The sequence below is a fragment of the Abramis brama genome (assembly GCF_963993115.1).
Source record: "Abramis brama genome assembly, chromosome: 21".
NCBI lineage: Eukaryota > Metazoa > Chordata > Actinopteri > Cypriniformes > Leuciscidae > Abramis > Abramis brama.
The window spans coordinates 31882121-31894880 of record NC_139983.1 but is presented as its reverse complement, the minus strand read 5'-3'; the positions used below and the strand labels follow the sequence as shown (position 1 = coordinate 31894880).

The 12760-nt window shown below is 37.7% G+C and overlaps 1 protein-coding gene across 1 annotated transcript; it reads left to right on the top strand.

Moving 5' to 3' along the window:
- Positions 1-172: 172 nt before the first annotated feature.
- On the top strand, positions 173-12092 carry supt7l (SPT7 like, STAGA complex subunit gamma). The gene is made up of 5 exons (XM_084096573.1): positions 173-305; positions 842-1319; positions 3152-3476; positions 3559-3796; positions 10344-12092. Exons 2-5 carry the CDS (start codon positions 889-891, stop codon positions 10604-10606), a joined length of 1257 nt encoding a protein of 418 aa, XP_083952699.1. The 5' UTR covers positions 173-305; positions 842-888; the 3' UTR covers positions 10607-12092.
- The last annotated feature ends 668 nt before the right edge of the window (positions 12093-12760 follow it).

Below are 12760 nucleotides of genomic sequence, written 5' to 3'. Positions count from 1 at the left end.
ATGATTCCGTTCCTGTACTCTTGAATTACTGTCATTCTTATTAAAAACAATAAATGTATCAGAATATGTTAACGTGGATGTATAATAATTATCTGTCATAAATATGTCCAATTTAACATATTAAATTCTTATCTGTTATCTCCAATGTCTAGGAACTATTTACATTTTCCACGGAAATATTTTAGTGTTGTACCTGGCTGCCGCTAATCGGTTATATGTTCTTTTTGTCGGAACTGAATATAAATGATATATATTGCACTATTTTGCTATTTTTCATCGTTATGATGATCATCTACTCATAAAAGGTAACGTTAAAGCAAGCAGTTTGTTTTCTGATGATTAGGCTTTATAATTGTTACATTAAACATTGGAGTCTGCAGGGCGTCTGTTTGTACAGTGTCAATTGAAGTTTGTAAAATAAATAAACAACACGTTTTATGTGCATAATATAGCATGTCAGTATTGAAATTACTGTAATCTTTAGTACTGAAAGCGAATCTCATGAAGAACATGTCCAAAAAAAATAAAATAATAATGATAAAGGAAATGAATCATATTTTTAGGACCATTAACTTATATATTTTGTTCTTTTACTTTTGAGTTTGTTTGTGACTGTCTGATAATCTAACGAGAACCATTGTATTTCAATATACTTATTTTTTTTATTTTAACAATTTGCATAAAATAAAGGCAGTGCAACAAACACTACAATGATGTATACATATTTGTATATCATTAACTGTTGGTTTTAATGTCATCGTTGTTGTAAAGCATTTCGAGACAATGTATGTCGTTTGAAATTGTGCTATAAAATGAAATTGCTTGCTCACTTACGTTTCAGATTGTACTCAAGAATTGTGCCACTGCCAAAAGCAGCACTGTGTGAAGATGATGCGTTATTGGGGCGAGCTCCCAGTGGCTTCGGCTCCCTCGGGCCGCAGTTCTTTCGACCTTCTGCAGCGCGAGTTCCGGCAGGTGGAGATGCAGGACCCTCCCCTGCACCAACCTTCTGCCCAGCGTCCACGTCCCACCACCATGCTGGACATCCCCTCAGAGCCCTGCAGCCTCACAATCCACACTGTGCAGCTGAGCCAGCATGCCCGTCGTCTCCGGGGTCTCATTGCTGCTGCCCAGCAGGGCCAGCAGCCTCTGCCCACATTACTAGATGCCCAGGGTGTCTTCAAACCTGAGGATGTGGATGCTCTACCTCCTCGCCCTGTCACACCCACTGTACCTGATGATCTGCTTCCACTGGATAGTAAAGCTCCTCGACATCCATTCCAGCTACGCCATAGTGACCCAGAGAGCGACTTCTACAAGTACGTCAGTAGATCATCATCATGTATATCAGGCATATCAGTTGTTTCTAAAAATATGTTAAAGATCCATTAAAATGAAACTCATACTTGCACCTCTTGTAGGGTGAACGCGTCTGCATTAAAATGAATTTTGAATGATATTTGATGGGTGCATAAAGTAAAAATGTCAGGGTGATGCAACTGCCCTGCTATCATAATGAAGTAAAACACCTCATTAAAAGAATGAAATTCATTAAATGAGAACCTTATTATGCAGAATTGTATTATATCTTAGAAAACAAATTATGTAGCAAAACTTAAAACAGGAAATTATTTCATAGAGAGTGTCCAGGTCAATAAGTCTCTTAAAATATCAGTTAATTGTAACTTTTTATATTTTTATAAGGCAAGGTTAGTTCAGCTTGTAAAATCTCATGTGATGCAACTACCCAGAAACTAATGTTAATTTATTTATTTAGAGTTAAATATTAATTCATAATGTTTGAAAAAATCCCTTTACCTTGTAAATTGGGCAAAATGTAGCAAAAATATATCACAATTTTTTTCAGACAGGATCACGATCCACAATCTTATCATGATTCTTTTTCATGGTGGTTTTTAAGACTATGTTGCAAGTCACAGCACTCCAACTTCCCTGTTTTAAAAATGTAGCTTTACAAGGTAACAAAAGACAAAAGAATGACAGACCATTTAGGCCAAACTAGGGGTGGGCGATACGTCCAAAATAAAATCTTATTAAAAATAAGAACAACGATGCAAATAACAAATAATAGGAGACATACAATACAAGATACAAATGAAATAAACAGTGCATTAATATTTTCAGCCACAGTATGTACATTCAAGTAAGAAATTGAACAAACAAATGTAAAAATAAAAGATTACATAGACTTCACTCACTGTATGAATTATACATTGATTCTTAAAGCTACAAAAGTTATTCAGTCAAGAGCAGTGAGTGATTTGCTCTGTCTTTCATAGTTTGATTAACATTAATGACACAGACAACGGCAGGTATATTAGGCTGCTGTCACTTTAAGAGCTCATGCACAGATCTAATATACTGACACGCATCCGTTTACATCCACTTAAGATAGAAATGACTGTGTTTATGTAAACCTTATGTGTATTTGACAATTTAAGCACAATAAAGGTCCTTGCGCACGGAGTTCGAATTTTTCGTATTCGTCATTCGGTGGCTCTGAAGGAGGCAGTGTGTGAACGTGATTGACACAACGTGAGGTCGTATTTATTTTTTAAAGTGCATAATTTCGGACGAGAATTATTTCGGACTCAATGTGCAAGGACCTTAAGATGCAAAAGTGTCTTACTCGCCAACGCTGATTTTTACTCTTATTTGGCACTTGGCGAGTGTTCATTTTAGGCCCTGGTTACACCACATTATATTTTTAGACTAAAAATATAGACTATTAAAAAAAAAAAAAAGTTTACCAAACGCATATGAAACCAACATGATACAACAAACATTTCTTAGAATTCGACTTATATTCTGAACTAGATTTTATTAAAAATCGTCACTGTTATAATATAAATATAAATCACTATATAAACTATATATTATATAAATATAAATCACTATATATTATATAAATTACTGTTATACATACCCCTTGTCTGTCTGTAATGCCTACAACCTCAAAGCCCACATTTACATTTATCTTGATGAAACTATTCTCTAGGTATCATCAGCTATTCAAAAAAAACAAAACTCTTTTGAGTTTATTTAGAAAAGTCCAAACTTTATTGTCCTGTGATTCCTAATTAGATGTCTTGTCCTCTCTCTATCTTTCTCCTGATTTCCCTCCTTTTAGAGGTAAAGGTGAGCCAGTCACTGAGTTGAGCTGGCTGTCCTGCCGTCAGCTTCTGTACCAGTCGGTCGCCACAGTGCTCGCTCACGCTGGATTCGAGTCGGCCAATGAGAGCGTGTTGGAGACTTTGACCGATATGGTTCACGAACACTACCTGCGGCTCACCAAGTTGCTGCGCGTGGCTGTTGATAGAGAGGCCTGTCGGGGATCTACACCCTTCCCTGATGTGGTGGAGCAGGTGTTTCATGAGGTGGGCATCGGCAGCGTCCTGGCGCTCCAGCGCTTCTGGCAGGTCCGCATCAAAGATTACCACAGCTACATGCTGCAGGTGAGATCTCTCCAATGTTATTTCAGCTTCAGTTCCTACATGACTGTACATGCAGCTTTTATTGACATTGCTTTGACTGTAGGTCAGTAAGGAGCTCTCAGAAGAGTACGAGAGACTCGTGAATCCAGAAAAGGCTCTGGAGGACTCCAAACCCTTGAAGGTTAAAGAGGAGCCGGTGAGTGACATTGCGTTTCCTTTGAGCGAGGAGCCGGAAGCGGATCTGGCCTCAGGTGACCAGGCCCTGCCCATCGGTGTGCTGGGAACATCCAGTGAAAGACTGGCTGGAGGACTGGAGGAAGGACATTCCCCTCACACTTCAGGTACCTGAAGGATCCTTTACCGAACAGATGTTTAAATGGTCATTTAAATCACCATGCAATTTATTCATACTTTACTTCATAGTCCCTTAAGGCGAGACACGGCAGGCAAAAACATTGTTTATTTTTTTTCACTGGTCAATTTTGAGATTTTGGGATATTTGTCTTCAATAACATGTCATCTTTCAGACTTGTGGTGAAAAAAAGTCCGAAATACACATTTAGGTCTTTATTTTACTACACTTTGTCTGTTTGCGTCTGTAGATTTCTCATAAATTCAACAAAAGTTGGCGTTGTAAATCATCCCGCTGCTCCGCGATCGCTGTCTGCACCCTGTCATCACACACACCGCTGGAAAGCTCTCTCTCTCCTGTATAATGCTGTCGGATCCAAATATGGGCATTTCCTTTTTATCAGCAACCAATCGTGAAAGTAAAAGGGGGGATTTAACTCTAAATGCGCAATCTCATAAATCTTTAAAGCCCGTTTTCTCAAAATGACTTTTCTCTCAAACTCCAAGTCCGAAATCTCCACTTCAGTAGCACCTCTATACACCAAACTTTCCAGTCTTGTACCTAGTTATATTATGAAGACATTTACAGAGGGATTTGTAAATATATTATTCCTATCCTGATTTATATAACATTTTATTCCAAAAAACATGGCGAAAATAAAAAGTTTTAAGGCTATTGACAGTATATTCTGATTTACATGATAACAAAAGTAGATATCCATAAATCCCTCTGTAATTTTTTTCCCATCTAATATGTGAACACAATGAAAAAATAATTTTGAACCTGGCTTTATCCAATACTCAGATTTCGTTTTTTAAAATATATGCAAATTAGCACATATTTAATTAGACAATGCCTAATTTGCATATTTAAACATTAAATTACAGAAAACTTGTAATACATTTTTTTTCTCATCTTAATGTAGATAATCAACTGGGAAAGTTTCATGGTGATATCTGCTATTTAAATTTTTTACCCTATTCACCTGTAGTGTCTCGCCTTAAGGGCGAAGAATGTAGTTTCTGCAACACTAGTGGCATCTAGCAGAATTACAAACATAAAGCACATTTTCAAACAACATCGCGCCTCCCCATTAAACATTGCAAATACAGTTATTTTGGCTGCTTATGAAAGCATGTCTCACCAGGTAAAAGTAGGCTAGTTTCAATAAAAGGTCTGGGTTGCTGTGAGTAGACTATGAGTAAGCAATTGAATAGGCGGACACTTTGTCTAGAGAAAATACGAGTTTCTCTCTTATATCAAACTCATTCAACATATCTGCACCCGGTGCATTTTTTAACATGCGCCACAGCTATAGCTGAGGCTGTCTACACTGTAGTAGGTCATCCGCGTATTTTTGAGATAATACTAATTTCATAATACTGCATATTAATACTAATTTTATAATACTGCTTTTTACCTACTATATAGTATAGTATAATATAGTATAGTATAGTGCAGATATGCGTATTCAGACACGGGGTTGGTTTCTGAGGCAAATTCTTGGCTCAGAGCAAAACAAGTCAGATTTTTAAGTAAGCCATAAAGTTTAAAGAAAATAAATATTATTATTGACAAAAATGTATCCAAAAGGACTGTGTTGAGTCAAAATTCCATAGGAAATGAATATGGGTCAATTTGACCCACTTTATGCGTTCTTGGGGTAGTGATATAAAAATATATTTTTTCTAATCCTATGATCAAGAAATATTAAAATGACATTAATGCAGGTATGAAACACGTTTTTTTGAAGAATTCATGAAATATCAAATAAAAAAAGTCTAAAAACGTTAACAAATCATAGCATGCTGGGTCATTTTGAGCTACTGTCAGGATTTACTAAAGACACGCAGTGAAAAATTACCGCTGTAAAGGAGTGGACGGGGTTATATTTGCGGCTGACCTTATTGCATATGCATTGTGCACATGCAAATGTATGGGAGGAGAGTATTTAAAGTGTAAGTTGCAGGTTAACCACCACAGCCAATTAATGTGTAAATTAAAGTGCTCTATATGTATATATTTAATTATTTCTGTCTTAAAATGCGTTAAAATAACATTTATTGAGGTTTCTTCAAAGGTAGCGTGTTTTTTCAGTAACTGGTGATGACGTCATAAGAGGAACTCGCAACCCATACTCTGCTAGATTCTTACTGTATTATGGCTATTTGGAGAACGACTGAGGATGTGGGAAACCATCAAATTCTTTATGGACCACAGCCCTACAATTTTTAACCGGTCAGGCGTGAGAGAGGGGAGGAAATTGCCAGGAGCCATGGCACTCAAAGAGTTATTAATGCTTGGTGTGAGGAGAATGAGTGGAGGGTTGGCCAGGTGTCCTGGTGAGTAGCTACGTTAGAGCTAGTCTAGGCTAGCCTGGTGCAAACTTAACCCGGATAATATAAGGGAACAAGCCTGTCTTTTCAAAAGTTTGCCGTCATGTAGAATAGCAAGGAGGAACAACGACTGAAGACATTATTTACTTACATGGTGTCAGTCCAAATCAGAGCTGTAGAGATGCACACACTGCACAGGCACCAAATCGCTAGTCTCATCGACGCCTCAAACGTCATGTAATACCCTTCCTCAATCCACGCTATTTCTCACGATTTAATTAGCGATGTTTATTGTCAGAAAAGAAAAAGAGAGATCGATGTCCCCATCACTGTGTTTGTGTGGGCTATGCCACCCAATTGAATCAGCAGGGGAGAGTATGTGCTGCCGTGAGGTGAACGCGTTTTGGAGTTTAGTGGAACAGCTGGACCTGCGACGGGCTGATCTGACGTGTGACGTTTGTTTTGCGAATAGCTTATTCTCATTTCAGGCAGGATCACGGTCCCCTTGAAGTCAGCACACACGAGTATGTTTACAGTTGTGTTATTTTATCCATAATTTTTTTTATCAAATAAAACATACAACCAACTTTTCTGTAGTTATGCAAGGCATCTATAGCTATGACTATGCCGGTAACTCTACTAGTCAGTTCCTCTTATGACGTCACGCCCCATCTAGTGGAAGGGAGCGGGAGTGGTTAAAACCACTGTTAAAAGTGCCAACTTTTCATATTATATTCAGCATTTTGGTATAAAAAACAATGGTGGACGGTTCTTATCTTTATGTTTAATAAACACATTGCATTATCTTCATGAAAAATTTAACCTGCAATTTACACTTTAAATGAATCACGCAAGGTGATTTACTACGGTTTGTGCTAGTCAGTTTACTGGTGTTTGCGCCATTATTTACCCCCCAAAAAAGCATGTCTTAAACCAGACGCTAATTTGCGCTGCTCTTGGTAGATGGCGTTGGTCATCATGGAAATGATCCGGCTGGGTCTGTGTTCTTTAATGTGTGTGTCGTCAGTAGATCACACACAGAACTTTCCACTCCCATTTGTACTTTTATGGGATTGTGCTCTCACACTAATTTACCCTGTTTAGTAAATCTGGCCCTTGGTCTAAATTACTATAACTATTTCAAAGCCCACATATAATCATGAAATTAAAGTTTTAATACAAGTTTTAATACAATCTGGGTGTTTGGACTCAGAGGCTGATTCTTTCTCTGCATTAATACATTCTTAGACTAGAGAAATTGCATGCAAAACATCTAATTGAAGCCCAGCTGTGCGTTATCCTTTTTTTCTACTGCAAATATTTTATAATCTGTCTGTTCTGACAGACACTCGCGAACTAGCAGCACAGTATAAAGAATCAACAACAGACTTTAGAGAAATACTGTCCTTTAATCTGTCAACAACACCTCACAAATCAACATGTGGATTCTGCATAATAACAGGAACATTGCTCACTGCAGGTAATTTGACGTCCGGACGTGATCGTCTTTGAAATTTATTGTTGAAGGCATCGAAATTTGTTACACAAGCGGCTGTTGAGGTGGTACTTCAAAGAGGATGAGTTGAAGCAAAACTGCTCCTGCATTCTGCTTATTATGGATCAGGCGTTTCCGGTACCTCATTCAGCACATCAGCGGATAATTATTTTAGGACTGTCAAGCGTAAAGCCATTTATATCAAATTTTTATAGAATATTTTTTAATATTTTCCTTTCCAAATGTAGTTCCTGAATAATAAATAATGATTTTGCCACTGGCATGCAGCAGTCACTGCAGACCTTCTCATTCTTACCAGTGTGTTTCAACCATTAATGATATTCATATCTATAGTGAGCTTCGATTTATTAAACACATTAGAGTTCGTCTTTATAGATGGCAGAAGGTCTGGACTCCATCGCAGCTTTCATTGCCCAAGAAACACACAGTCATGTCTGACTGACATGAAAGCAACTAATCACAGTTTGTTCATGTTTAGGGACACATTTTTTTCTGGAACAATTGCAGAAATAAGACAAAAGTTCAAGCTACCGCAAATAATGTGGAGTTTGTTTGATTTTTACATTCAATTCTGTGGTGGCAGGCAGAATCGTGTAATCCTGGAGGGACTGATTGCCAGCTCTTTACTTGTCTTCAATAATTGATCTTTTTATTTCCATTAGTTAGGCTTGAATTAGTTTTTGCTGTTGTATTGAAATTGAAAAAAAAAAAAAAATGTTATATGAAAATAAAGGGGCGGGGCCTGGTTGAGTTAGTTAGTAGAGTGTTATGGTAGCATTTCTGAAACACTCTCAAAGTGGTCAACAAATAACAACACTCTGACCAATCAGAGCACATTATGCTTTTCAGAAGGAGGGGCTTCATAGAGACTGCAACTAAACAGAGCGTTACTGACAGACTGGAGAGAGAGAGATGCTGCAACAATGGGGAATATGGGGAAAATAAGCATGAAAACCTATTCTAGTAGACCCCAAAAATCACAAAATCACATCCGAAATTGAATACTACACTACATGTAGTATGTGAAAAACAGTATGTAAAAAGAGTAGCATGTCCAAATTCCTACATTGTAAACCTTTCAATCAATCAAAATTTTTAATTGGTTTGAGTAGGGTAAACTTAAATTAAACAAATTAGTTCAATCAAATTAACTTTAATGAGTTTTTAGAAATGTATTTTTCTTTTGAGTTTTATGAACTTTTTATTTTATTTTATTTTTTATTCAGCTTAAATTGAACTGAAACTGGGCTGGGATTTTAGCATTTACCGAATTAGCTCGTTAAAGCTAGCCAAGTTTCTTCTACTAAAAATATTTAAGTTTGAGATTAAATGATAATTTTATGTTAAATGAATGAATGAATGAATTAGTTTACTCAAATATTTCATGTTAAGAGCAATTAAAATGTCTTGAGTACAGAATAAAAATATGCAAGTTCTCCTTACTTAATTTTTAAGTTAAGATTTTTAAGTTTAAGAAAAGTTTTGGATGTAACTGATTACCTCAAATTTATTGAGTTGTCAACTTATTCGGGTTTATAGTGTAGTATTCGTAAAACAGTAGGCAAAAAGTCCCCGGATGACCCACTCCTCCCACAGAGATTCTGAAGTGTGCATTCGATGGACACTTTACTATCCCATGAGGCCATGGGAGGGGATTCATGAATGGAAGTGAAGCGACGCAACTGTTACTGGAAGGTCACGTGACAGAAACAACATCGTGGATGTAGTATGTCTGAATTTCATTCATACTGCCCATATTCATGCTATATAGAGCACATTTTTTTAACGGTCGTAAAGTTCAAATTCAAACGTACAGTAGTACCTACTCAAACAGTACGCGATTTGGGACGCATCGGAAGGCTTTGTAAAACAGCATAATATGGCATCTTTAAGGGAAACAGCAAGGATAGTGGTCAGAATTAAAGCTGCAGTCCGTAACTTTTGTGGGTTAAAAATGATCCAAAATAAATTTGAGAGCAAGTACATAACCAGCCAGTGTTCAAAACTGCCTGTTTGATTAATTGATAATTAAACTTATCAATTTGATGGCAGATCCAGAAAGGTTCAAACGACAATCACCAGTGACAACTGGAGATTCACCCGTTGTAAAATGCTAAAGACTTCGGACTTCGGAGTGTCTACAGAAAAAAAGAGACTGCAACCGGGCCTATGCGAAAACAAGGATAATATCGGAAGGGCATTAAATGTCACGCAATTCTGATGTTGTTAACATTAACAATTTGAGAACAAAGTATAATTTGCACGGTTTGACGTGATATGATAAGCAATCGTTAGATTTAATCAGCGCGATTTACTGCAATGCTTTTTTCCCCTTAGTTGGTCAGAACAAAAGTGGATGTTATTTGTTCAGGCGACATTTTCCGGTGAAAATGATTATGTTGGTCATACTTTCAAAAAGTATAATCTGTGATTGCGAATGCCAGGATCCACACCGGCGCGGCGACTGACAGCCGCACATTCTCCTCAAAACATTGGATTCATCCACGCTGTGACGTGCCGAGGCACAACCCACGTACAGCTGATAACTGCAATTGCAGATTTCGAACAGAGATGGCGACAAAGAGGAAAATCTACGGACTGCAGCTTTAAAGACAAGGATCATTCGGAAAGTTTGTTAATACTCCAGATGAATCCAGTGTATGTTTGTTTTGTGTCTTCAACAGTAGCGGCAGGGAACAGCTCCCCCTTGTGGCATCTAGCCCAGGTGAAGATGGAGCCCCAGGACAGTGAGGAGGTCCAGGTGTCAGGTCACGGGGTTCTGGGCAGCGACGTCTTTGAAGAGGGTCCCATGTCCACCATGAGTGAGGCTGGCATCCCTCCATCTCCTGGAGGTTCAGAAGGAAGTTACATGTCCCACTCACCAGATTCTCTCATGGGCACGTCACCTTTCACCCAGCGGCCAAAGAAACGGATGAGAAAAGTATAGTGGTTTTATCGTCTAAATAAAGAGACTGAAAGCACCTCACAGTCATTGTGATGCATAGGATCATCGCCTTCTTTTGGGATCACATGTTTTGGTTTTGAATGGAAGTTTTCAGTGAAATTAAACGAAAGAGTCTAATAACGTGCGTGTTTGAATTCTCCCCCAGCAAATGGCAGACGGTCACTGTTTTACCCAATTATTGAGCAGGACAATTACTTGTTTGCCATGGTAAAATTAGCATCTGTTTATTGTAACAAAACAATGGAGGGAGCACAACATGGGGAGTAATTATAGCCCTGATGTCTGCTTCAAAACACACAGGGATATCAATCAAGGAGTAATGGCAAATTAATTACAGCATGCATACATCTGCATGTTAAATACGCAGGCCATTTCATTACATGCACACTCCCAGGCGACACAGTAGAGGTATTGTCTTCTAGCCACCTGCGCCAAAACATTCTGGTTAGTGTAAATTTAGCTTCTCACCCTCGCCGGGTAACAATGCATTCTGAGACTCAATCGAAAGGATCTATAACTTGATAGCTATCACAGCTTTCAGAAATTAATTAGTGTGAGCAGTGGCCACTTCAGGGACGTTTCATTTCAGTTAGACAAAAATCTTAGAAGCATCTTTTACAAAATCATATACCGGTCATATTTCACCCCAAAATTAAAAGAAAGCCACAGAGTTCTATTTGTAGATACATTGTGACATTATTTTCATGACAAATAAGCATGTTTTACCCCCAAATTGTGGTTATTGTAATGCGCATGGACATTTTAATTTTGAGATTATTTGTACTTCTCATTAATTCTCATTAGATTTTCATCATTGCAATGAATGTTTTTTTTATTTTAATTTTTTTTTTTACACTAAAAACAGTATTTGCAGAACTTGCAGTATAATTTTTCAGATGATGATCATATGAGCCACCCCTAATCTGGAGTTTAAAATCATCTTGCAGACACATTTTAAGTAGAGTTTCTCAGAACTAAAGCACACTGAAAACACAAACATCACAGCAATTATGGTAATGGGAATTGGCGAGGATATTCTGAACAAAATGTCACAATTTATCATCCTAAAATGTATTTTGTTGGACTGTGCAGCCTTCTAAATAAACAAGAAGCTATCTTAAAAAGTTTTAAAATCGATTATTTACACCCCTGGCTTCACAGACAAGGCTTAAGCTAGTCCCAGACTAAAATGCATGTTTGCATGTTTTGACTGAAAGCAACTTGCACTGGCAGATCTTAAAATATGTTACCAGTAATTTTTTTTTTTTTTTTTTCTAAGGCAGGTTTATAAAAGCTACTTGAAGGCCTAATCATGGCTTAAAATAAGCCCTGTCTGTGAAACCAGGCCATTGTTTTGTAATGTATAAACACTTAGTTGTGAAGAATGTGAATTTTGTAATGTTTCTGCATTTTCTTCTGATCTTCATTGTAAACTCCAGACCAACTAAAAAAAGAATTGTTTCCCGTCCTTGTGCTCATTATGTTAGTCTCCAAAGACCTTTCTTTATTCCAGCTTCATCTCCGGTTTAATTGGATGTTGTTGCCACCAGGATCTGTTGTGCTGACAGAACCAGCAGAGGGCAGTGCTGCATCACACCGTCACACTGACATCCTCACGCCAGCTGCTCGATAGTCCACTGGACTGTGTCGTGTGTGTGTGTGTGTGCTTTTATTGAGCGTCCTGCTTTGAGCCTGAGCGTGTTCTCCGTTTTACACACCTCCAGTGGCAGTTGTGCTTTACAGTAAGTACTTTCACTAAATGGAAACATGTTCAGAACTCCAGCAGGTAATTGTACCCACGAGGCTTGAAGATGCTTACAAATATATATATGTTTGTGAGTGAGTGAAGTGTAGAGGAACGTTAAGTGTGGCTTAAAAGGAAGCAAAGGTAATTTCAGTGTTGTGGAAGATGTCATGCGTCCTGCAGTCAGCAAACTTCAACACACCAGTAGTTCAGATGAATTTACACCATTCATGTAACGTTACATGTTCAGGGATGCAAATGATTCAGGTTTACAAACGTTTCAAGTTCTCTTAATTTTTCACAACCAGTAGGCTACTATAGTGTTCTGACCTCTTTATATATATATATATATATACAGTACCAGTCAAAAGTTTGGAAACATTACTATTTTT

Excerpts from the sequence above, each read along its gene's own strand:
- supt7l (XM_084096573.1), top strand. The coding sequence starts at position 889 with ATGATGCGTTATTGGGGCGAGCTCCCAGTGGCTTCGGCTCCCTCGGGC. Across the intron at positions 1,320-3,151 it reads CCAGAGAGCGACTTCTACAA|AGGTAAAGGTGAGCCAGTCA; the intron begins GTACGTCAGTAG and ends CCCTCCTTTTAG. Across the intron at positions 3,797-10,343 it reads ACATTCCCCTCACACTTCAG|TAGCGGCAGGGAACAGCTCC; the intron begins GTACCTGAAGGA and ends TGTCTTCAACAG.